Below are 27339 nucleotides of genomic sequence, written 5' to 3'. Positions count from 1 at the left end.
AAACAAGGAACTGAAACCGAGGGGTTCCGTTCAGGCCCTTCGCACTTTGTGTAGCTGTCTGGTTTTAATATACCGTTACACTAATGACTTTAATATAACATAATAAGCAAGCTTTAGCGTTAATTGACGATGTCAATTCATGGCAGCTCGGCGCGGCACAGTAGCGCATTTCGCCGATCTAGCTGTGAGAAGCCTTATTGAGTGCGCGGCGCGGCACAGTAACGCATCGCGCTACAAGCTTTAGCGCAATGCACTACTTGAACTGCGCAGCAAACAATTTTTCTCGCAACCACTTCGTTGACGTTAAAATCGGTGCGATGGCGCAGTGTGCACCATTAGCGAGCCCTCCCACTTCGAATATGGAATAACACTTGATTCACGATGTCAATCCTTCGCAGCTCGGTGAGGCACAGTGGTGCATCTCGCCGATCTACCGAAGTTGTGTAGTCTGTGGTTGCGAGAAGCATTATTTGATGCGCGCGCGACCCAGTAGTGCATCGCGCTACAAGAATAACACCCGTTACTTTAGCTAGCTTTGATTGCATAACTGCTATAAACCTTAAACAAAAACCTGAGCCTAACCCTAACCCTAACCGATAACTAGCTAGATCACTGGGGTTTGTTAATGGTCCGGCCCGCGGCGCTTGCTATTTCGTAGCGCTTGCCATCGGGCCAACATTTCGAGAGGAAAAGGCGCGCGCTACTTCGAAGAAATTTAGAAGAGTAACATCCGTCAATGCTTTGTCATACGTTGTATGACCCGTTGACGGATGTTACTCGTGCTATTAATTTCTTCTCGAAATGGCGGCCCGATGGCAAGTGCTACGAAGTAGCGCGCGCCGGGCCAGATCATTAACAATGGTCAATATATGACCCGCCGCGCAGCGCACGAGTGCGCGGCTCCCCCTGTATCGTTGAAACTCTACAGGAGTACTATAGTGAAACGACAGTGTGGGTCACGACGTGATACAATCAATGCTCCCCTTGTCATGTATTGCCCCTGGCGAAAATCAGGATGCCGGCGAAAAACTGTCTTGATAGGCTTTTACTAATTCGCTCGCCCAAAAATTATTTGTATCACGTCTGACGTCGCGTGACCCCCACTGTCGTGTCAGCCGCGCACTCGTGCGCGGCGGGTCATACAACGTATGACGACAAATTATCACGTGACTTTGGTTTTTATGGTTTTGCAGCCGAACAAAACGGTTTTACATAAACCCTAATCCCAACCCGCAACCCGAGCCCTAAACAATCAATGTCGTGTTTTACTAGCGTGTCACGTGACCAAAATTAAAACAGTTTTTTGCCCATATCTTTCCAGGGAAGCATTTTTCGCTAAAATTAAATCGCTTGCCCCAACTTTAAGTTAAAGCCCTGATGAGGGTATGAAAGTAATCTGATTGGGTGCATTTTTGGACGCTGATTCCGCGAATCACCCCACATGACGTAGTGTAAAAATGCTTCCCTAGGGAGTTATGGGCAAAAAACTGTTTTGGTCACGTGACAGGCTAGTACACGAATTTGTTTGGGTAGGGCTCGGGTTAGGGGCCATCTACTTAAATCAAAAGCCAAACCTACAAGATTCTATAAACCAAGAACAAAGAAAAACTCAGTTTTATTTCTGCGATAAATTTAAGATAAAAATAGTGAAATCATGTAATATTATGTTGATAGGATAAGTATAAAGTAACACAATAAAAATGTGAACTTCCTTAAAAACAAGCTGATTCCACAGCTGGATTTGAGTAAAAATGCAGCGTGTAAAATGTCGTAACTTCGGCAGCATCATAGTAGCGCGACATGTGTTCGCGAACAGGTGTGTTAGGGTTAGGGTTAACCCTAACCTCTGATACCTGTTCGCGAACACATGTCGGGCTACTTGGCTATTTGGCTACTGCCGTAACTTCAAACTGAGCTGTAAGTGTAAACAGCCACTTACAGTGACTCAAAATACTGTACTTTAAACTCTCAATCTGTAAGTACAGTACTATACTTGAAGATAATTTTCATGTACCTAGTTAATGAAAGACAGGTTCAGAAATTGCAACAATTAATGAGCCGTAACATTAAAGTTCTTTGTTTTTTAAATGTTTGCGCTCTTATATCGAGAACTCAATTTAACAAGTACAGTCAGACCTCTTCTAATTGCACTGCCACTAGCTAGGCGCGATAAATAATCTCGGTCATTGTACGATTTAAGTGTCATTTAGTTAGGCGAAAATAATTTATGACATCAAACAACGAGTACATGCCACACATACAACAGAGGTCTGACAGTAGCAACAATAAATTAAAAATAACCTTTATCAAACCGAATAAAAAGGAGTTTATATTATTAACATTCAATGATTCAATGTCCAAATCCCATATTTCCGATCAGATATATTGACTGAATAAATGGAACGGTTTCCTTGAATACAGCTGCTCATCAGGGACAAAAGGATTTCGCGGCATGTACGAAATCGCGAAATTTCCCATTCTCCGCGACAAATTTTATGTATACTTTAATGTACAGCCTGTTAAATTTCGCGGTACCGCGATTTTTGGCCAAAATAATCGCGAAATCCTTTTGTCCCTGCTGCTCATGAATTCAGAATTCGTATCAAAATCAATCTGTTCGCATTAAGGACAACTATAACAACCCCGGTGACAAGATATTAGAACAATCTAATAAAATAACAGTGTATAAATAATATTATGTATATTATAACTTAAATGTGGCGAAAGGAGACGCCTCCCCACAAATAGGCCTAAAACTAGACTGACATCACCTCGTGAGAGGCGGGAACATGTCGACATCACCTCGTGAGAGGCGGGAACATGTCGACATCACCTCGTGAGAGGCGGGAACATGTCGACATCACCTCGTGAGAGGCGGGAACATGTCGACAGGAGGCTCGTGAGAGGCGGGAACATGTCGACATCACCTCGTGAGAGGCGGGAGCATGTCGACATCACCTCGTGAGAGGCGGGAAGATGTCGACATCACCTTGTGAGAGGCGGGAACATGTCGACAGGAGGCTCGTGAGACCTGCAGGTGGGACAGGTGTGGTTTTGGGTAGCAAACCACTGATCAACACACTTCTTGTGGAAATCGTGGCCACAACCAAGCCGGGACACGGCCATGAGGTTGAGGCCCTCGTGGCAGATAACACAGGTTTTCTCAGGGACTACTGGAACGGAGGTGTTAAGGGGAGTAGAGGGGTAGTCCAACTCAACCAGCTCAGAGACTCGTAGGAGAGCGATGGTGGGTGTTACTTTTATGCCCTGTGCGTCCGTGTCTTCTTTTACTCGTTTCAGGTACTTGTTTATCTCCTTTCTGCGGGCGATTGGGTCAAATATTACTGATTTTTAAAATAGTTCGTCTTTTGAAATCTCTCGCGTCAATGAAGTTTAATTAGTGGCGAATGGCGATTAAAAATGACTAAAGGGTTCGATTTAATGTAAGTAAAGTAAATAGCTGATGTCCATTGTCCTATGAGATACTATAACTGACCCCCGCTATGCTCATTTCCACTGTACTTACTCTGAAAGGAAAGAGAATTTCTCCTTTATCCTATTCTTGAGAGCAGCCCCCCTCTCTGGACCGGACCTCGCACCGGGAGCTCTCGTGGCTGGTGGACCAGGCACCTGAGGAGAGGGTTGTGTAAAGTTGGTTGTCATGACATTGGCAATTTGGCAATTGGCATGTTAATCAAGAATAAGGTTATCTCTAAACAGTGCAGTATTTCTCAGACTAACGAACTGGAGAAGGGCCCAGCACCTTGGGACAGCTAAACACCATGTTCTCGGAACTAATCGTGAGAAAAATGAGGAATTTGGATTAGTGACGACGTTTAATTCGCCATAAGTTTGTGGTTATGATGAAATTAGTAATCTTATTGAGGAGAAAATTTTCTGCGGGGCGACACAATAACGCTAACGGGGCACGGGCTTTTAAACTGAATATAGCGAACTACCTTCACGCCAAAACACATTTCGAAATGCTGCGATTTTTAGCCGTTTCTGTGTTTTTACTTTCGGTAGCACTCTGCTACAAGACCTACAATGGATATAAGGTAGAGTTCAACTTATTTTATCTATCACTTGATCACAGCTAGACTCCCTTTTACACAGTTCTATTTTTTATTATTTTCGATTAACTCAAAAGAAAATGTCAGTTGATTTGTCTTTCAGATCTTGCGGGTGAAAGTGAATTCAGTTGCGGACTACCAGAGTATCCTCACACTGGAGTCTAAATACCTACTAGAGATATTCTCCGAGGGTCGACAGGGGCATGTAGACGTGCTAATTAAACCTCAACACTTGATAAAATGCCAGAAATACTTCAAATCTCAGGATCTGACCTATGAGTTAGCAACGGATGATGTGGGAGAAGAAGTGGATAAAGAACGCAAGAGGATTCTTTTAAAGGCTAGTGTTGCGCAGGGCGAATTCTCTTTTGACACATACCACCGGCTTAAAGTCATATACGACCGTCTTGATGCTTTGGCAGCTAAACATACTGCAATAGCTGAAACCTTCAACCTTCCGGGGGAATCTTACGAGAAGAGAAAAATACAAGTTATCCGGATAACATCCAATGTTGCCTCAGCAGAATCAGCAGACAAGCCGATGATTTGGATTGACGGTGGAATCCATGCTAGGGAGTGGGTAGTACCTGCCACAATGATGTACATCATTGAGTCTCTGCTCGGAGAAAAGGAGCCCGAAAAAAACGATCGAATGAATGCCATTCTTGATAAATACCAGATTATTATAGCTCCGTGCATCAACCCAGATGGTTACGAATATTCTCACGAAGAAGAAAGATTATGGAGGAAAAATAGGAAACCTTCTGGTTGTAAAAGCAACAAACACAACTGGTTTGGAGGGTGCTTTTACACGTGGTGCTATGGAATTGACCTGAACAGAAACTGGGACAGTGACTTTGGAAGGGTTGGGGTTAGTAAAGATCCGTGCAGTTTAGTGTATCCAGGCAAGGAACCCTTCGACCAGTTGAGCACCACGATCATCAAGGAGTATCTGGAACCAAATAAGAACAAGTTACAGCTATTTGTAACCTACCACAGCTACTCTCAACTGTTCCTCACCCCTTTCGGGTACAACGATACTGTGATACCCAAGGACCATGAACACCACATAAAGGTTGGGGAGGCAGTTGTGAAAGCTATTGCTGGGCGCCACAACGTCACATACACAGCTATGCGCGCAGCACTGCTCTATCCTCATAGTGGGAATAGCGTTGATTGGGCATACAACGTTCTAGATGTGCCTGACTCCTATTGTTTTGAACTGAGACCAGATGGGGACTCCTGGAGGGTTGGATTTGAGCTCCCAGAGGATCAGATTGTACCAACAGCTGAGGAGAATGTGGATGGTTTGCTGGCTCTTATAGCCAATATTAAGTACGAGATAGAGGATAAATCTGACGATAAGGACGACGGGGACAATCAGGACGACGGGGATGATCAGGACGACGGGGATGATCAGGACGACGGGGATGATCAGGACGACGGGGATGATCAGGACGACGGGGATGATCAGGACGACGGGGATGATCAGGACGACGGGGATGATCAGGACGAAGAAGATGATCAGGACGACGGGGATGACCAGGACGACGGGGATGATCGGGACGACGAGGATGATCAGGACGACGGGGATAATCAGGACGAAGAGGATGATCAGGACGAAAAGGATGATCAGGACGAAGGGGATGATCAGGACGAAGGGGATGATCAGGACGAAGGGGATGATCAGGACGAAGGGGATGATCAGGACGACGGGAACGATCAGGACGACGGGGACGATCAGGACGAAGAGGATGATCAGGACGACGGTGATGATCAGGACGACGGGGATGATCAGGACGAAGAGGATGATCAGGACGACGGGGATGATCAGGACGACGGGGATGATCAGGACGAAGAGGATGATCAGGACGAAAAGGATGATCAGGACGAAGGGGATGATCAGGACGAAGGGGATGATCAAGACGACGGGGACGATCAGGACGAAAAGGATGATCAGGACGAAGGGGATGATCATGACGAAGAGGATGATCATGACGAAGAGGATGATCAGGACGAAAGGGATGATCAGGACGAAGGGGATGATCAGGACGACGGGGATGATCAGGACGACGGGGACGATCAGGACGAAGGAGATGATCAGGACGAAGGAGATGATCAGGGCGACGAGGATGATCAGGACGAAGAGGATGATCAGGACGAGGGGGATGATCAGGACGACGGAAAATCTGATGATTCAGACCAGAAATCAGACGTATAATTGGACTAGCAAATAAGAGGTTTAGAATAAGACTTTGAATATTTTAACTTTAAGTTCGAATCAGTTGTTTTTGGAATGTATTTTGATCTTTGTCGGAAACAAACAAGTTTATCTAATTGGATCAGTATTCCTGAGTTTGAGATGATCAAAAACATCTCATTTGTACTCACAAATTTCTGATAACCTCCTATCATCTGCAAACTTTTAAACAGTTCTATAATCCTAAACGTAATATATATCCTCGACCTTCTCATCCCTATTTTTATCAGCTTATAATACAAAGAACCTACGTTGCCCACTAGTACTAAACTAGACATCTGCCGCACACTGCACAGTCATATTATTCAGACTTCAGAGCATTCTTCTGACAAGTAAAAAAACAACATCATGAAAAGTGCTAGAATTATCTTTTGAAAGGTTGAGGGACCTCAGTGCTTTGTTTTTATTCAATTCACACAACTCAGCATACGAGAATCACATTAGTGTAGACATGATAAATTGCCAGCGTCACCTCGAACAATACTCTTTAAAATGAAAGGAAATGGAATAAAGGCCATTTTTGTAGGAGTAGAACATTGACGAATCATCAAAATGTTGAGGAATTTCATAATTCTTGTGGCCTTGTTCTCGACAACTTACTGTTATAAAACCTATGATGGATACAATGTAAGATTACTTCTGATTATCAACGTTAAGCGTTAACGACTGCAACAATATGATTCTTCGCGACCTTGAATCGTTTAGAAAATTTTAAATTTGAATTTTGAAATGATTAATCTCAAATTAATAAGACTAATCATCAGATTCTACGGGTGAACATAAACTCTGCTGATGACCACCAGAACATCCTATCTCTTGAATCAGAAGATGTGCTGGAGATATTCTCTGAAGGTAGATCTGGACACTCGGACGTTCTGATATCTTCCCAGAATTTTCCAAGATGCCAAACATATTTCCAGTCACATGAGTTGACATATTCTGTGGTATCGGACGCGGAAGATGTTGGGGCAGAAATAAGGAAGGAACGACAAGGACTCATGCTGGCACCTCAAATTGCACAGGGAGAATTCTCTTACGACACCTACCATCGACTCAACATTATTTACGAGCATCTTGATGCCTTGGCAGTAACTCACAGCTCCAATGCCGAGACCTTTAACCTACCCGGCGAGACGTTCGAGGGAAGGAAGATTCAAGCAATCCGGATCACAACAAACGTCACTTCAGAGGCATCTAAAGAGAAGCCCTTAATATGGTTGGATGGAGGAATACATGCCAGAGAGTGGGTATCACCAGCCACTGTCATGTACATCATCGACTCTCTGCTCGGAGAACAAGAAAAGGACAAATCAACATAGATGACAGCCCTTCTGGACGAATACCAGTTTATCATCGCCCCTTCAATCAACCCTGATGGTTATGAATACTCCCACTCAACAGACCGACTCTGGAGAAAGACTCGAAAACCGTCAGGATGTAAGAGTAACATGCACAGTTGGTTTGGAGGATGCCTCTTCTGGAAGTGCTATGGAGTGGACCCCAACAGGAATTGGAGTACTGACTGGGGTAGAGTAGGAGTTAGCACAGATCCCTGCAGTGAAGTCTATCCTGGAAATAAAGCGTTCGACCAGAAAAACACAAGAATGGTGAGGGATTACTTGGAATCAAACAAGAATAAGCTGAAGCTGTATGTTGGGGGGGGGGGGGGGGGCCAATGACTACCAATGGAGACTTTTGGGGACTAATGGGGACTAAAAATCATGGGGACTAGAGGTCAACTCGTTGACGTAATTCACCATTTGTCCCCATAAGTCCCCAGAATTTTTGACAGTTATTTATGGTTTTCAAGTTAGTTTAATAACGATACGATCGAGATGTTTTGTCCAAGATAAGAGTAGGATAAATCTAAATGGGGACTAATGGAGACTTTTGGGGACTAATGGGGACTAAAAATCATCTAAATGGGGACTAATGGAGACTTTTGGGGACTAATGGGGACTAAAAATCATGGGGACTCGGGGTAAAATCGTTGACGTAATTCCCCAAGACCCCAAAAGTAGCCATTGGCCCCCCCCCCCCCTGTATGTTACATATCACAGCTACTCTCAACTGTTCCTCATCCCTCTAGGATATTCCTCAGATATTCTCCCCAAGGACCATGAGCACCATATTAAAGTAGGGAATGCAGTTGTTAAGGCTATTGCTGGTCGCCATGGTGTTAAGTACGAACCAATGCGCGCGTCTGAGTTGTATCCAGCTAGTGGAGATAGTCCAGACTGGGTTCACGACGTGCTGGGTCTTACTGATTCCTACACATTTGAGTCGAGACCAGACGAGAACTCCATGTTCGGATTCGAGCTTCCTGAGGAGCAGATTCTACCGACGGGAGAGGAGAATGTGGACGGTTTACTAGCTCTCATTGCCAACATAAAGTACAACGATAAAGTTGAGTAAATCCTAATACAGAACGTGAAATTCTTCCAAAATGCTGCTTACCAAAAGGGAATGACTCACTAATCGGAGCTAGAACTGAGTTGCAGAATATCGATTTTTTCACGGGTCAGATTATCTAAAATGTAGATTTATTTTAAATGGGTGTTGACCAACTGAATAATGCGTATCAATTTCTCCTTGTTATCTATCACAAAACATCTAAGGGCTAGACCAAAGTTCTAGAACGATAGTCTTAGAAGTTTTACCACATTCAACCACCTCGCCAGATTTGGCGTTTCTCCAGTCCCATTTTCGAGCTTAATATAATATAAGGACAAATCTTCGTGTTCACAACGTAACTTAATTAAGAGTTTGAGAAAATAAACATAAATATATACAATCTGCCGCCAGACACCTGCCGTTAACTTACAGAGTGTCTTCTGACAGTTTACTGAGGTAAATAAACAATGGCTTAGAAAGAAAACAACAGCCGGACAGGTGGAAAGTTACACTTGAGTTCTACCATTGTCACTTGAAAGTTAAAAGGGCTTTGTTTTCCCTCAATTAGCACAATTAAGCGTAAGACAATTGGATAAGTGTAGACGTGAGAAATTGCCAACGTTCTGATGAAAAACAGGATCTTTCAAGTAGAGGGGAAAACAAAATTTAAATCATTTTTGTTTGACTAGAAACGTTTACGAATCATCAAAATGTTGAGGAATTTCGTAATTCTTGTGGCTTTGTTCTCAACAATTTACTGTTATAAAACCTATGATGGATACAAGGTAAGATTACTTCAGATTATCAAAATTGAGCGTTAAGGCCTGCAAAAATGTACCTAACTCTTGGCAACCTCGAATCGTTTAGAAAACTTTAAATTTGACTTGATTAATCTCAAATTAATAAATCTAATCATCAGATTCTACGGGTGAACATAAACTCTGCTGATGACCACCAGAACATCCTATCTCTTGAATCAGAAGATGTGCAAGAGATATTCTCTGAAGGTAGATCTGGACACTCGGACGTTCTGATATCTTTTCAGAATTTTCCAAGATGCCAAACATATTTCCAGTCACATGAGTTAACATATTCTCTGGTATCGGAAGATGTTGGGGCAGAAATAAGGAAGGAACGACAAGGACTTCTACTGGCACCGCAGATTGCACAGGGAGAATTCTCTTACGACACCTACCATCGACTCAACATTATTTACGAGCATCTTGACGCCTTGGCAGTAACTCACAGCTCCAATGCCGAGACCTTTAACCTACCCGGCGAGACGTTCGAGGGAAGAAAGATTCAAGCAATCCGGATCACAACAAACGTCACTTCAGAGGCATCTAAAGATAAGCCCTTAATCTGGTTGGATGGAGGAATACATGCCAGAGAGTGGGTATCACCAGCCACTGTCATGTACATCATCGACTCTCTGCTCGGAGAACATGAAAAGGACAAATCAACACAGATGACAGCCCTTCTGGACGAATTCCAGTTTATCATCGCCCCTTCCATCAACCCTGATGGTTACGAACACTCCCACGTTAAAGATAGGCTCTGGAGAAAGACTCGAAAGCCATCTGGATGTAAAAAGAACAAATACAACTGGTTCGGGGGCTGTTTCTACAAGAGATGCTATGGAGTGGACCCCAACAGAAATTGGAGTACTGACTGGGGTAGAGCAGGAGTTAGCACAGATCCCTGCAGTGAAGTCTATCCTGGAAAGGAAGCCTTCGACCAGGAAAACACAAGGATTGTAAGTGATTTCCTGACCCCACACAAGGACAAGTTGAAGCTCTATGTCACCTATCACAGTTACTCTCAACTGTTCCTCACACCGCTCGGATACACGACAGCAGAACCTGCTAACTACCAGCACCACCTGAAAGTTGGGGCAGCTGTGGTGACGCCATCGCGCAGCGCCACGGTGCTAAGTACATAAACCAGCGCAGTGCTGCGCTCTACCCGGCTAGTGGGGACAGTGCTGATTGGGCCCATGATGTGCTGGGTCTTACTGATTCCTACACTTTTGAGTTGAGACCCGACGAGAACTCCTGGAAAGTCGGATTCGAGCTTCCTGAGGAGCAGATTCTACCGACGGGAGAGGAGAACGTGGACGGTTTGCTAGCTCTGATAGCCAATATAGAGTACAACAACGATGTTTAGTACAGTACACTGTAGAGGCAAATTTTTTGAAGATTCAGCTTCGCATGTGATTCTTTTCTAACGGAAAAAAGTATTATTTAACAATGTGATTTGCCTTCGACTTTTCAAAGCGCTTTTTATTTTTTGGAGCAATATTGTAGAATATAGCAATTATTGTAGTTCAAGTTTAGTTAACTGATTCACGAGAATTTAGAAAAACGTTCCTAAAATTCCTAGTTCATCGAAACAATTCAAAATCATCAAACCCTAAAAACAAGGTCAGATTATTCAGATGGTGACTGAAAGCTTCAACAAGAAAAACATAAGCTCCTTTTTTTCGTAGGGGGCTTTGATCGGAAGGATCACTAGGTAAGATAGGAAATTTGAAATCTAGGTTTCCCGGTAAAAACGGAAGCTTACCTTGGGTTGAGTGGGCTGCTCGACTTGGCGAGGGCTGACTGATCCAACTGGTTGGTTGGAACCTACAACAGGGGGTACAGTACTCTGTCCGGATCTCTGGGTTCGTGCTCTACCACGCCCTCGTACCGGAGGCCGGGAGGGTTCCGTTGGTTGAGTGCTGGGTGGATTCTAAATTTAATTGTGGGACCTATTGTGCCATTCAGGCTTGAAAAATTAAATGACCATCCTACTGCTTAACTAGAAGTTAAAGTTACGAAATCTGAAGTTAAAATTACGAAATCAGAGTCTGATATTTTGGTTTTTTCAAGACTTTATTGATCACACTAGGGAAAAATCTCTTACATAGCTGCTGCCGCGGGTGAAGATCTGTTGCTACCAGATAGGTTTGGGATCACGGAGCTGGGTATCGCAAAGTCCGGTACATTATCAGCAGGCTGCCTCGTCTCGGACACAACGGGAGATAAGGTGTCAGCTATCTGGAAGTGAGCAGCAGGCTGCCGTGACTGCTGTTTCATAAAGTCTGCCAGGTCGAGAGGTTTGGAAGGGGGTCTGCTGGTGTTACTGCTTCCCCCAGAGGAGGGTGGTCTGGTGGAGGAGTTGGTGGGTGGCATGTCCAGGTCGGAGAACTGGAAGTGGGTATTGGAGGAGGGGATGGCTGGTGTGGAGGCCACCAGGTGGGCCGGAGTGGAGGGTACCAGGTGGGAGGAGTTCGGGAAGTGGGGGATCTGGGAGGTGTCGGGAGGTGCCATGAAGCTGGCCATGTTCGTGTCTCTCATGAGATCAGCCAACACTTTTAACTCACTGTCATTCTGAGGAACAATTTTTTAAATGAAAAGGACGATTTTTTAAAGTTACTGAAATAAAATAATCCAGTCAGCAACAAAAATAGGAATCAAAATGCCCCACACCGAATCCCTGTTAAAAGATCAGCTAGCTCATGAACCTGGTGATAGTTGGAAGGAGCGGAGGGGAGAGGAGGAGCAGGACGACCCAGCAGGATATCATCAAATCTCTGTAGAGGTAACATCGGTACAGCGGTCTCAATAGCTGGGCAGGGTGGTTCCTGCTCGAACTTAACCTCCATGTCTTGAGAGTTGTGGAGTGAGGTCACGTACTCTTTGTATCTGAGAAAGATGTAATGATTGGTTGTGTTTACACGGTAATGATTAAGGCCAGAGGGGGAGGGGGGGGGGGGTAAATGCTCAAAACAATTTACAAAAACATTATTCTTTTTTATTCATTTTTTGATGAAATTTTGCTGCCATTCACATATTTGTAACTGTACTCCTAAACTTTTTTTGATGAATGAGGTAAACCGATTCTTACAAAATTAACTAAACAACATTGAGGTTAATAAAATTGAGGTTAAGATGTTATTGCACTCCAAGATTTTTTGTTATTTTGGTCAGCAAATGATAACTCTAAATTCTAGGTTCATAATTGACAGTAAAAACGATATTTAAACGTTTATAAATGAGCTTAACCTATTAATTTAGGTAAAGCGGAAATAGATGAAATGATAGAGTTGTTATTTTCATCGTAAGATTATGGTATACAAATTTCTAAATATTAGATGTAGTGCTGATTAACTTCATTTTATCTGGAGAAAGTGTAGAAAATGAGGTTAACCATCACATTTGGTACCGTAAGAATTTTTTACATACGATTCTTACTTTTGTTATGTACCACAATATCACAGTGAGGTATCTATTTGTATCCCAATGCCTCAGCCCTCAACTATGATCATGTGACAAAGGTGATTTGAACTGACCATATTTAAGTAGAAGAGTTCACCCGCAAATGGCTAAAAAATGAGGTTAACCTCTCATTAGTTGAATATCGGGCCAGTCAATCACATGTTAACCTCAAAAACTTAATCGTTACACTGGGCAAATGTTTTACTACATGTATAACTATATATTGATAAACCGATCCCAGTGTAATATGGTCTATAGCGAGGTTAACAATTATATGTTTACTAACAACACAAGATATCATGATAGTTAACCCTATTTTTAGACAAATTTTGGTTTAAGATATTGATTTTCCCGACATAAAGTATTTCAATAAACATATTCTCACCTTAAAGCAAAAATTGTATGGAGACGCTACTAAATACGGAAAATAATGCACAATTTGAGATTTTGGCAGTGAAATAAAAACACTAAAAGTAAAACTCGTTTTACTTGAAACAGTTTTTTTCATACAAAAATCCTTAACTTGAAAAGACTGGCCACACCCAGAAGCTGAAACTTGGCACAGGTGTTTCTTGCGTTGTTGCGCAAAAAACGTTATGTTTTAGAATTTAGAATTTTGCCTTCATTTTTGAAATATGAGGTCAACTTTTTTTGAAAAATCGAATTTGGGGTAAAGTTAACCTCATATTTCAAGAACAAAGGCAAAAACCAAAATTCGAAAACATAACGTTTTAGCGTAACTCCCCAAAGAACACCTGTGCCAAGTTTCAGCTTCTGGGTGTGGCCAGTCTTTTCAAGTTAAGGAGGTTTACCTTTTTTCAGTTTAAGTTTAAGTTTTACATGTAATTACAGGTAAACCTCAATATTTGGCGCGCGATATCTAAAAAACACAAGGTCAGATTTCGGTCCGGTTTTTTCTTCTTGTCTGTCTCCAGCAGCTCTGATCAAATATGTGAAAACTAGAAAAATTATTTTTACCCCTCTCTGGCCTTAAAGCACTGGAACCCTTCTGAAGTTTTTCCGACCGTTAAAAAATTGGAAAATGAAAAATTTTGCTTACAAATGATTGTTATCGTCGATTCTGATCTTGATGTTGTCCTGACACTCCAGCCACAAAGACAGATAATAGAACTCGGGATTCTCCAGCTTGGCTCTCTCTCTTATCTGAGCCTCACAGTTTGCGTAGGCTATACGGAGCCGCAGTTGGGCCGTGTTGTACCTGGATCATTACCGTGTGGTGAAAAGCAATATAGTGTCCTGAATTATAAAATCAGGGGGTCGTGCTATGCAGGGTACATAAATGAAAGGCCATATTTTTCATAGATGTGGGACGTGGGTATATAAAACATGTCAAATACCGTTCCATGACGTGTTTCTGTTGAGTTCCCTTGTACTTCTCGTTGAGATCCAAGACATCACCCCTCAAGTTCATGGTGGCTTGATCACGAGAGAAAAGTTCGTTTTCTATCTGCTGTAGCTTTGCCTTCAACAGAGCGTTCTCCCTAAGATAATGCGATCTAGTTATATCACGTGCAAAATAAAGCGCCTAAGTTTAAGCTTTTAGAATGGAACGCAAATCTTATAATCATCAGATTTTAGAACTATCTACTGACGTAGGTGCTTAATATTATGTGTTTACAGGGGATACGTTTACTGACTTGCTTAGAGCGACGCTTCTCGTGTCCAATTCACGGTTTCTCTTATTAGCTTCTTCAATCTCGATCTTCATAGTTACGATAAGCTTCTTGGATTCGACTGATTTGCCAGTTCTTTCACTCAACCAGTTCTTTCTTTCGTCTTCCATCTGAAAAACTTATTTGTTAATCAACATAGATTTATGACCAATAGAACAATTGAAATAAGCGGCACTGTAAGATTAAGTACGTCATGATAGTTTACCCTCGTACAGTTTAATTAACAATAATTGCGCCGGTTAGCGGACGCTAAATTTCCATCAACCGTACTCGTAGGCATTTTTCTTTTAAAATTTAAAATAAAAAACGTTTCATGTAGCTCAAAATATCAAATAACTCTTCTTCATTCATCTCTTATTGCTGAATATGGTAACCGGGTAACCGGGTAACCAGTTAACCAGGTAACCAGGTAACCTGGTAACCTGGTAACCAGATAACCAGGTAACCAGGTAACCAGGTAACCAGGTAACCAGGTAACCAGGTAACCTGGATACACTTATATGGTAACCAGTTAACCAGGTAACCTGGTAACCAGGTAACCAGGTAACCAGGTAACCAGGTAACCTGGATACACTTATATGGTAACCAGTTAACCAGGTAACCTGGTAACCAGGTAACCAGGTAACCAGGTAACTGGGATACACTTATCCAGGTAAAACCCAAGAATTCCTGAGCTAGATACATCAATGATGTAACCTTTAGCTTTATTACAGATATCATGTGCCAACATGAAAATGTGTCCTGAGGTTGGTCATTGTATCCACTTGTTCAGTATACACCCTTTGAGGACTCATGGAACCGACTAGACAAAGGAAAAAGTGGACTAAACACGTTTATCAGTTAGATACTACCCTCGTACAATTATTAACTAACTACTAATGATACTGGAGTTAGCTGCAGTGCAGTTATACCATCTGCAATGAAGGGCTTATCAAGTTGTACTCTTTAGGAAGCACCACTTGGGAGCTTTTTAATTACATCTAAAAAATTCTTACATTGAGTTTCTAGTTTTTATTCATTGATATCAATTGTTACTACTAAGCATCTTGATTCTGGAAATTATGACGTTTTTATGAAATTATGATGTAAATTGTTATATTTTTAACAGAATGGACTACTCAACATCTTTATATTCAACATCTTCATATTCAACAGAGTTTGCCTTCAATAAGGCAGCAGACATTGCCTACGGATCTATCTGTTGTCTTTTCTTCCTCATCGGAACAGTTGGAAACCTAATCAGTCTCATATACTTCAAGTCAAAGAAAAGGGACATCTCCAATGTCATTTACATGATTATAACTGGGAATGACATCTTGATCAGCATAGCAATTCTTCCAGTTGGAATCTCATCCCTATCAAACAGACAACCAGGTCCCTGGTTTGCAAGTGAATACGGCTGCGTGGCTTCGGCGTACTTATGGTATATAACTGTGTCGTTGAGCATATTTCTTGTAATATGTCTAAGTATAAGCAGGACAATTACACTGCTCAGACCCTTTAAACAACAAACAATAAAGTATCTCATTATATCGGTGATAACGTATTCAGTGCTGAAATTAGCCTTCTATATAAGACTCCATATGTTTGAGTTTACAGTCATATCTTATTCCTCTGTCTACTTAACCTGTGACATATATGTACATGTCTATATTCAAACAAACAAGGCTGACTTCTTTACCTTGTTAGTTATTAGAAACTTAACCTACATTGCCCCGGCTTTTGTTGTTGCTACGAGATGCATCATATCAGCAGTGTTGCTCAGAAGAAGTGGCGTACAAGTGCAACAAGAACTTCAACGTTCCAGGAATAGAGCGACAGTAACCATTCTACTGTTTGCTTTGCTCTATGGAGTCTGCAACATACCCCTAGTTACTCATTACATCTTCTTGACATACTTGTGGATTACTAATGACTATGAATGGTACAATGGTTTGTATCAGTTTGATACACAGCACTATTATGATAACGCCGTGCGAACTCTACTCTTAGCTGCTAACTCTGCAGCTAACCCCATCCTTTACTTTTGGAGAATGCCTCGTCTGAAAGAAGGTACTCTGTCAAGTATCAGGAGGATATCGAGACTAATCAAAGAGGTCACAAGATCTACGAGCAATGTCCGCCAAGTAGGAGAACAATGTGAGAACAATGTCGCTCAGAACATCAGCGTAACTCCAAATACACTAGCTGTTGCTACCGAAGAGACCGAATTATAAGAACTGGAGGTTCTTATTTTTCGGTCTATTTTCCAAGGTGCTAATTATTGCTATATGAACTTTACTATCTTACCTGGACAGAACTCAATTATAATAAGAACGACAAGATTGCTTTAATCCTCTAATATTATATTAGAAGCAGGATCTTCTAATATAATTATTTGTATGTGCATTTAGTCTATAGTCTATAGTCTATAGTCTATAGTCTATAGTCTATAGTCTATCTAGTATATAGTCTATAGTCTATAGTCTAATATAGTTTATAGTCTATAGTCTATAGACTATATTTATGATAATAAATTTATTCAAATGTCCACTCGCAATTAGATAATAATATCGAGACACAAATTCAGGTTTACAGAAACAGTATTTAAGTTAATGAGTATATATTCATATCTATTGATACACTACACGAATTTATATGTTTATTTTTGTGAGAAAAACTGGGCCTCAAGCTCACAAATTAATATCCTGGTAACTGGTTTCATCAACATAATACAACAACATAAAAAAAGGAAAATTTGGCATGTGACTCCATGAGCAGTGAATAACTCTAATTTTAAACTTTTTTTGATCCGTTTTTTACAAATTTGCTTGCTGAACGCAATTACCTTAAAAGTAGCGAAACCAGATATTGCTAAATCTAGAGATATTGCTGGACTGAAGTCCCTCATTACGCCTATAGTTGAACAGATGCTAAATGACTGAACTTGAAGTAGTAATGAATCTCAAAGAGACGGATGGACACTGCAACTGGACAGGCAGATGATATAGAAGTTAGAAACCTGATTGATGATACTAACGAAGAGCCAATTTAAGCCAAGAGTACGAATGCCCTTGTCTCTGAGGCCCAAAGTCATTGTGATTTGCGGCTCATGATCGATAAGGCCCACTGTCACTCAGGCGTGAGGTTCTGGGAATCTGAAGCAAATCACCTGTGCTACTAATGGATGAAAAGTTTTACTCCACGTTCAATACTGGTTTCATATGTCTAACTAACTGTTGAAAAGATATAATATAATGTGAGTCAAGAGTCCAAGTAATTATCAAATATTTATCTCAGCCACTGCCCAGTTCCTGACATTTCAGGGTTTGTGACGGTTTGTGACCCCTATTGCCTATGTCAGGTGCTGAAGGATTGTATCAAAACCATACAATAGCATATTTAAAGCCCTATCGATAGCCACAAACCGCATCTTGAAAATTGCAACGTGAAAATTTGCAGCAAAAGATAAAACGAATTAACAAATTTGTATTGGTGTACCCAAAATTACCGATTTTTGCCAATATCTCTACAAATAAGCATTTAAGAGCATATAATGATTCATAAGTCTTATATAAATGTGCTCATTGCGCATATTTATCAATATTGGATAAGTTTTTACGACCTTTCTAGCTCGAGATATAAAAATAATCCGGTAATTCAGGCTGCAATGAGCCAAAAGACAGTTTTTCGTGAATATCTTAAAAACTAGGCACCTAAGACCTTATATTGCTTCATAACTTGTATATAAATAAGGCTATTGCGGTTATTTTAAGCCAATATTCAAGTCTCTAAGTCGTTTAGAAGCCGAGATACAAAAATCTCAAATTTGCGCCTGAGGGCAATTTAGAAATTTCGCCCTGTAGGACTGGGACTAGCGATACAAAAAGGGTACCTAGATGATTTTGGTTTGGAATGACCTAATGAAAGACCCTATGTGGTCAAAAATTGTGTACATTGAAGTGCACACTCAACTCCTCTCTGCTACTCTAGTAAATTATATTCGACAAGTAAATTATATTCGACAAGTATGTTTTAAATAATCGTTGATGGAGCAAACTTGGCAAATTGTAAGCTTTAAAACCACCCATGATTAGAATATGTAGAGTGTAGAGCTGTGAGTCTCAGTAGACTCAGCTGAATAACAATCTAGTTTGAACAAAAACCCCGGGAAATCTAACCTGCTTCAAGATTCTTTCATGGTCAATTTGCAGCTTGGTAAAATCTTGGACAATGTCTTGAGCATTCTTTGCTTCTTGTTTATATTGCTGAAAGAAAAACAAAATGTAAACCACCTAATAAGATTCCTTCAAAATTATTCAATAGGATGAAATCACCCATTAACATATTAGAGTTATTGATCGAAAGAGGACCTAAATCACATATTCACACCCCTAACGGTAGAGTAGATTATCCCTATTATTATATCCGGACCAAAATAGTACATTATTAGACATAATTATTTATTAGGGTAATTACCTTAGCTTTAGATTTTAATTTGCTGTGTTCGTCAAGCTGATCTACCAGTTGGGTCTTCATATGGTTGATCTCTTTATCGTATTTATTAGTTGTCTCCTCAAGTATTAGCTCGAGGTCGCTGATCCGCTCTAGCAAGTTCTTCCTCTGTAAGAATGTTTTAGTTAAACTCTTCAAAGTTAAAGAGGTCCTAATTTGCTCATTTCCATAAATGTCCATAAATGACTGGACTACTAACAGTAAATAAGCTCTGAAATTATTAGCGAATACTTCGTTTTTCCTGTTCATGTGAATCGTGAGGATGGAAATGATTAAGAAAGCGGGAATACAGCTAGTGCACCAGCACCTGCAAATTACAGCAAGTCTTACGAGTATACAGAGTGCACAAGAATCGTATGATCGACTCATTTTCGATCAAGGACGAAACGTGCACATGCACTTGTTGTAGGAGGTTAATTTGGGTTAATTTTGGGTTAATTTGTCTAAAGACTCATGTACCATGACTTCGGGTGGCTGTGACGACAATGACATAAAAACAGGAGCTGAGTGAACGAGTTCTGGGATACCAGATAACTTGGCGGGCTCCGGACATCTGCCACTAACATGCCGATCATTCCCACAACTAAAACATTTTGGATTCAATTCAGGACACCGACTGATAGGGTGACCCGTCTTTTCACAATGAAAGCAAGTTGTGTTTGCGTACATCAGTAAGGTGCCCTCATCCTCAGATGGAGCAGCAGAGCTTTTTCGAGTCACAGACTGAAATTGATGGCGCTCAAAATATGTCATGACAAATTGTGACAACGTGAATTAAATCTCCCAACAGCGCTTTATGTAAGAAAAATGAAATTGCTCCTTACTAAAGATTTTTTTTCCAGAATTTCAAAGTACAGCATGAATTATTTTAAAAACCCAGCTAACATCGAATTATTAATCCAAAAATACGATTGGATTTTTTGGTGCATTGATGAATGTTTACAATATCGGAATTATCAGTGATAATTCCAACTTCCCGGTCAACAGAACAAATTAACATGCCATGCAATTCCTCTGAAAAACACCACACAACAGGAATATAAAACACTGGCAAGTTGCCCACAAAATCTCACCTCAGCATAAGAAGCTTGTTCTTGAGAGGGTCTGATGGGAGCCCCAACATTAACAGGCACACTGATTGGAGCCCCTACTACTGGGGAGCTGAGTGAAGCTGTAGCTCTGCTCAGGAGGGCGTCGTGCATGCGGTTTGGAGGAATCTGTTGAGGGGTGGGCTGTACGTGGTGGTGTGGTCTACTGAGCTGGGGCCAGGAATCGGGAGCCAGCACCTGAACAGAGAGATTGTTAGTCTGTTTGTTTTTGGCGTTTGGAAGAAGGTAAAATGAACAGAGCAATTAACATACATCTAAGAACGGGTGGCACCTACTTTTTCGATAATAATTTGGGTGTAAATTTGCGAAGAGTTAAAAAAACTCTATGATATTTCCCTTATGTATCTTCATTGATTGGAACCTGAGTTTGAGTTGGTCGCCTGTGAGGTGGAATGTATACTTGCGGTGAAGTGGGGTTGATGGGGCTGGGTGGTTTGAATTTAAACGGCACATTGGGGCTGGGTGCTGTAATGTTGAATGGGAAATATCCTGAGATATCACTGCTCATCTTTGTATATGGTTCCTGTACCTATTGCAGGAAAATTAACAGCTAAAATCAGACAATCAGTCAAAATACTAGCAGTGTTGTCCGCCGCTATGTTTTTGTCGGCAGTGACGTTTTGTTAACATCAATTAGGCGGCGTCGGCCAATAATTCACCATTTTCGTTTCCTTTCGACGGAGGCGGACAACATTGCTTTAGTTTATAATTAATAACACATGCACAATAAACATTAAACAATCAACATTAAAGATTTTATTGAAGCACAGGGTTCGGTTTGGAGTTTTAGGGCGGTAAAATCGATTTCATAAACAACAATGCTCTTCATGTGAGCAATTAATCTCTACGTTGTATCCAATACAGATACAACCTTATTTGGGATATTTTCAAACTTTCTTATAAAAATGCTCATCGAATACTTTCAGTAATTTACACAATATAACAGCAATGGCATGCAACAGTTAGCGTAGCACGAATATATTACATGGTGAAGAGGACCAGGAAATGTGGCATTAAAGCCGTATGAAGGTTTAGAAGCCTGGGTATCAAAACCGTATGAAGGTTTAGAAGCCTGGGTATTGAAACCGTTTGAGGGTTTAGAAGCCTGGACATTAAAACCGTTTGAGGGGTTTGGAACTTGGACATTAAAACCGTTTGAGGGTTTAGGAACCTGCAGATTACATCACATTCAGACAAGTTACCAACAGACAATGAGATTTGAACAGAGATTGCATACAGCGATATAATTCAACTGTTTTTTAAAGGAAAAGTTGCTAGAATCAAGATCATTGCATAGCCAAAACGCGTAGGTCAGTGAGGTTTGCAAAGTCTTACCGGAGGAGAGAATTCAGCTGCTCCGGGGTTCAAGCTCCTGCAAATAACATTATTTTATTCTAAACACTAGCAGGAGTCGGAGTAGTAACTAGTAATACTAATAATAGTAAATACTGAATGTCACTCACTGCATGTTCCAGAAACACAAGTACTTGTTAACCAACAGCTGACACATTTACTTACCCAGAAATAGTTCTTTGTTTGGCAGCCACATCGGGGCTTGTTAACCAACAGCTGACACATTTACTTACCCAGAAATAGTTCTCTGTTTGGCAGCCACATCGGGGCTTGTTAACCAACAGCTGACACATTTACTTACCCAGAAATAGTTCTCTGTTTGGCAGCCACATCGGGGCTTGTTAACCAACAGCTGACACATTTACTTACCCAGAAATAGTTCTCTGTTTGGCAGCCACATCGGGGCTTGTTAACCAACAGCTGACACATTTACTTACCCAGAAATAGTTCTCTGTTTGGCAGCCACATCGGGGCTTGTTAACCAACAGCTGACACATTTACTTACCCAGAAATAGTTCTCTGTTTGGCAGCCACATCGGGGCTTGTTAACCAACAGCTGACACATTTACTTACCCAGAAATAGTTCTCTGTTTGGCAGCCACATCGGGGCTTGTTAACCAACAGCTGACACATTTACTTACCCAGAAATAGTTCTCTGTTTGGCAGCCACATCGGGGCTTGTTAACCAACAGCTGACACATTTACTTACCCAGAAATAGTTCTCTGTTTGGCAGCCACATCGGGGCTTGTTAACCAACAGCTGACACATTTACTTACCCAGAAATAGTTCTCTGTTTGGCAGCCACATCGGGGCTTGTTAACCAACAGCTGACACATTTACTTACCCAGAAATAGTTCTCTGTTTGGCAGCCACATCGGGGCTTGTTAACCAACAGCTGACACAATTACTTACCCAGAAATAGTTCTTTGTTTGGCAGCCACATCGGGGCTTGTTAACCAACAGCTGACACATTTACTTACCCAGAAATAGTTCTCTGTTTGGCAGCCACATCGGGGCTTGTTAACCAACAGCTGACACATTTACTTACCCAGAAATAGTTCTCTGTTTGGCAGCCACATCGGGGCTTGTTAACCAACAGCTGACACATTAACTTACCCAGAAATAGTTCTCTGTTTGGCAGCCACATCGGGGCTTGTTAACCAACAGCTGACACATTAACTTACCCAGAAATAGTTCTCTGTTTGGCAGCCACATCGGGGCTTGTTAACCAACAGCTGACACATTTACTTACCCAGAAATAGTTCTTTGTTTGGCAGCCACATCGGGGCTTGTTAACCAACAGCTGACACATTTACTTACCCAGAAATAGTTCTCTGTTTGGCAGCCACATCGGGGCTTGTTAACCAACAGCTGACACATTTACTTACCCAGAAATAGTTCTCTGTTTGGCAGCCACATCGGGGCTTGTTAACCAACAGCTGACACATTTACTTACCCAGAAATAGTTCTCTGTTTGGCAGCCACATCGGGGCTTGTTAACCAACAGCTGACACATTTACTTACCCAGAAATAGTTCTCTGTTTGGCAGCCACATTTACTTACCCAGAAATATTTCTCTGTTTGGCAGCCAAATCGGGGCTTGTTAACCAACAGCTGACACATTTACTTACCCAGAAATAGTTCTCTGTTTGGCAGCCACATCGGGCGTTTGTACACGATCAGTTTTCTGTTCGGGGGGATTGTTTTCTTTTGTGTCAGCCTTTGTTCCGCTGAAAACAAACTTTGTTCAAATATCATCTCCAAGCCATGCTGTTTAGAAGAGCCCTACAAATTACAATGCTGGAACATGGCGAGTTAAAACTGAGATTTCAGTGTTGTTACTTTATGAAGTAACTAAACAATGTAAAACAACGTACATGGGCAGAACAAACGGGTCAAAGATATAAAACGTAGTCATGATACGTCAGAGCTCAATAATGATTAAAAACGGTGTCAAAATACTTGAGATTGTACAACCAAACAGAACTGAAATAAATAATAACGTAATAATTTTACATGCACAGTGATTTTTCTATGTAATTTACATACATTATACATATTATCTCGTTATCAGTACAGAAGATAAGGACTTATCAAACATTCCTCAATCCTTACACAAAACATTTTATACAAAACATTTTAATCATTTCTAAGCTAATAAAAGACCTGATCAAGTTTAAAAGATGAGTATCGAGATCAGACTTGGGCATGCTATCAAGTAATTTTAAGCGAGGATACGCGGATTCCACATTATATGTTGATAAATCATCCTTTGGTATGTTGGCATTCGTGCCAGCGTTAAGTTGAGTCACGTGCTCTAAGCTAGTATGATTAAGCACAGCTTCAGTCTGAAAAACTCGCACTCCACCTTTCATAACGCCGATCTCCTGAGCGATCCAATCATTTCGTGCCTGATTTTCCTTAGCGATTGCAACATTTCTAACACGATTTTCCTGGGCGAATGCCAAGTTTCGGGCATGCTGGGCAGCCAAAGCAGCGCGCCTTGATTCAGCAAACAGGAGTTGGGAGAGATAGTCGTTAAAAGAGAGATGTGGGAAGGTAAGGAGATCAGATACTATTGTGGAACAGAGCCGGTCCCGAGTACACTTGTCCATACCTACGTTTTTAATTAAAATGTGAATATTAAATCCATTTTGACGCAGCCTCAGCGTGAATAAAAGTGATGGAAATCTAGCAGAGATAAATAAGTCGGGCATTCACATAAATGTTACGGAGAACGACCTAAGAAAGAAACAAGTAAAGTAATGCAGTGCATAGGCTGCATTTAAAAACTACAATGTTCAAGATCATGAAACTGAGGAGCAAATATTTAACTGCCATACACCAGATGTGATATGCAGTTAGCAGTTGATATTAGCGTATCAGAGAGGTACATAAACTATTTAGAATAGTACACTGCACGGCCAACAATATCCACATTTTATTGCAAACTGTTATAAAGTATATGATGACTTATCAGGGTTTTTGTAGAATAATACATTACTGTTACACAGAACACATTCTTTTCGGCAGAATTTTTAAGATACCAGAAGCTGTCAGCTGTACAATTACTACAATACATCAAATTGAGATTACAGATACACATACAATCACACACATGATACGAGCCGTTATAAGCAATATGAGTGTTAAGTAGCATTGAAACATTATACCTGCTTGCAATGTTTTAGATTTTTGAATACAGCCCACAAAATTTTACCGTACAGTATGTTCTTTTGGTCAGGGTTGGGAAAACGTCCAAAAAACATTAAAAAAACGTTCCCGAATCTTAGCAAATCTGAGCATTGTTTTAGTCTTTATGGTTAAGGAAATGACAAGCACTAAAGGCTGAGCGGGATGTGATGAGAACTCGTTGAAACAAGAACAAAACTATGAAGATTAATTTAAAAGCAGTCAGCACCAATTAACCGAGTAACCAATTAACCAATTAACGACTAACGTGAACAGGTATACTATAAATTAATTTCACAACTACAATTAAATACATTTATTGAGGACGTTACAAAAGGAATGTATTTAATGTAGTTATTGAGGAGTCCTAACTCTCCTCACGTCCTTTAATGGAGTTTTATTTCTACCATATAGTAGCGATGAGCCATCATCCATGAATAGCAGCCGGTTTACACTTTACAGTTGCACATGATACACACAGGGGCTCGTCGCCAAGACGACGACAGCAGACGAAACAGACAGAGCAAATACAAGAAGTGACTACGAACGCCGTTCGGCGGGTGTAAGAACTAAGTATAGCTCAATGTACGAGTGTAGTGATGTGAAAGTGTTCGCGGCTCCGTGACGGAGCCTCCGTCTGGCACGTGTGGTTACCTGATATAATGATATACCGCCAAATATGAAACAGCTAAACGTGTACACTATACTGTGTATTTACTATTTATAGATTATAGAAGTCTTCTAGGATGTTCGCTTGGATGTTATGACAGATAGTCACTAATCCACAGTTCAAATCTTTGACGATGAAATTGTAAATGTAGCTGTAGTCGAAATTTAGAGATGTTTAACTACCGCTGGTTGCGTGATGTTCAGAAATTTGTTGATTTCTGGCATTTCTGGCAAAAAACGTTTTTCCCAACCCTGCGTTTGGTGGAACAGTAAATCGTGTCAGTAGTGACCGTGTGCGTACATTACAAAGTGTTAGTAGAGATAAATTAGCAGAAAAGAGATCACAATATTTTAGCATAATAATTTCCATCAAGTTAGTCAAGGTCAGTTTAGCGCCATAAGTTAAAAACATTACGAATTGCGATGTTCCTTAGAAAAAAACTTCTGTTTTAACAGTGATTTATTATAAGTCAGAACTTTTCACAAAATATGGAAAAGATACAGTGCAAATTCACTATTAACCTTCAAAACTTCAATAAAACAACAATTTTATTAGCGCCAAACTTTGTTTGAAGGCACTACAATAACGATCCTATTAGTTCTAATAATCCATACCTGGTAAGAGAGGAATCCAACTCCTCGATATCCGGCTCCTCCATATAAGAGCTCTGGGAGGCAGGAGTCACATCAGGTACTGTAGACAGGGGTATTGGTTTCAGCCTCGCTACAGGGGGTTGGTGCTGCTGGCTGGGGTACTGGGGAGGAGGTAGAGAACAAAGGGGAGGAGGCGGTAACGGAGGACGAGGGAAGGATTGCAGTAGGTGGTGTTGAATAGCAGGATGGTTAGGCGGGGGAGGTATGTTGAGAGGGACAAGAACTCCCTCTCTGGTAGCCACCATGGGGACCATGTGGATGCGAGGAGCATAAAGCGGAGTCATCATCTTGAAGGCCTGTTGAGAATTTTGCAATCTTAATAACTTTAAAAAGTCATTCTGCTCTTTCTGGGACCCAGAGAGAATCTGGGTTAGTGAAAGATCTTGATGTACTATCGGAGGTTCCACAGGGGTGCAGTCTGGGTCCGCCACTTCTTCAGAAGGAGAAAACAGGATGGAGGGGAATTTAGTTACAACCGGTTAGAAGAAGTAGATGTGAACCTTATGTCACGTGACATCAGCTAAAATAAGAGCAGGAATGTCAGCAATTTATAGACAACAGAAACAAAAGATGAAAAATGTTGTATTTAAGTAGGATATAATTGATTTTTGACGATTCGAAAAAAATCGTTGTATGAAGATGTGTGACATCTTTGGGATAAAATGTCAGTAAATGGTCTGCAAATGTTATCAAAAATGCATGATAAGTTACAAAAGATTTGAAAAAAATACTGGAGGGGGATTTGGACACTGGTTAGTATAGTGGTTGGAACGTGAACCATATTTGTTTTAACACGTGATTCTGGCTTTGAATCGGTCAAATTCTAAAAGGATTTGTTAAGCGCAATCAGTATCACGGGCCTTAACAACATGGCTTACCTCCTTACCAGTATCCAGATCTACTCATCTATAGATCTACTCATCAAAAGATCTATTCATCACAATTTACGAAGTGTATATACAATAAAAATTAGACGATAATATCCAAATGTGGGTTACATTCTGTCCACTTCTACATTTCTACAACAAAAGTGCCTACAAGACACGAAACCGTGACAAAAGCTTATGCAAATCACAACAGTTACTGTTACTGTACATTACAATAAACTAGAATTTCTTATCTCAGTGCCATCAATTTTTCAGAGTTTAGTATTATCATTAATCAATCTGTCGGTTCATTTTAAT

At 41.0% G+C, this 27339-nt stretch overlaps 3 protein-coding genes across 7 annotated transcripts; 2 read left to right on the top strand and 1 right to left on the bottom strand.

The window, feature by feature from the left end:
- Positions 1-1621: 1621 nt before the first annotated feature.
- LOC134818930 (uncharacterized) lies at positions 1622-26682 on the bottom strand. Of its 5 annotated transcripts, none has more exons than XM_063828651.1 (16): positions 26117-26682; positions 23272-23370; positions 21622-21658; positions 21272-21457; positions 20251-20463; positions 19142-19285; positions 18844-18930; positions 14648-14793; positions 14348-14491; positions 14050-14208; positions 12236-12416; positions 11635-12101; positions 11293-11449; positions 3527-3630; positions 2865-3319; positions 1622-2802 (listed from the first exon to the last, which is right to left on the bottom strand). In XM_063828651.1, exons 1-15 carry the CDS (start codon positions 26440-26442, stop codon positions 2986-2988), a joined length of 2784 nt encoding a protein of 927 aa, XP_063684721.1. In that variant the 5' UTR covers positions 26443-26682; the 3' UTR covers positions 1622-2802; positions 2865-2985. The 5 variants fall into 5 exon arrangements, with proteins under 5 accessions (XP_063684721.1, XP_063684723.1, XP_063684722.1 ...); XM_063828653.1 differs by lacking the exon at positions 26117-26682 and adding an exon at positions 23518-23662; XM_063828652.1 differs by lacking the exon at positions 21272-21457 and having other exon boundaries at positions 26117-26677.
- Positions 6844-8778, top strand: LOC134818011 (zinc carboxypeptidase-like). The gene is given in 3 exon segments (XM_063827418.1): positions 6844-6960; positions 7098-7981; positions 8394-8778. Coding segments are annotated over 3 exon segments (1314 nt in total). The 5' UTR covers positions 6844-6885; the 3' UTR covers positions 8749-8778.
- Positions 9367-10965, top strand: LOC134818267 (zinc carboxypeptidase-like). The gene is given in 3 exon segments (XM_063827758.1): positions 9367-9512; positions 9647-10624; positions 10627-10965. Coding segments are annotated over 3 exon segments (1320 nt in total). The 5' UTR covers positions 9367-9437; the 3' UTR covers positions 10894-10965.
- Positions 26683-27339: the final 657 nt, after the last annotated feature.

This window comes from Bolinopsis microptera, chromosome 7 (assembly GCF_026151205.1).
Source record: "Bolinopsis microptera isolate Bmic1 chromosome 7, MBARI_Bmic_1.0, whole genome shotgun sequence".
Taxonomy (NCBI): domain Eukaryota; kingdom Metazoa; phylum Ctenophora; class Tentaculata; order Lobata; family Bolinopsidae; genus Bolinopsis; species Bolinopsis microptera.
Note: the sequence above shows the minus strand (reverse complement) of the source record. Positions and strands in the feature narration are given on the sequence as shown.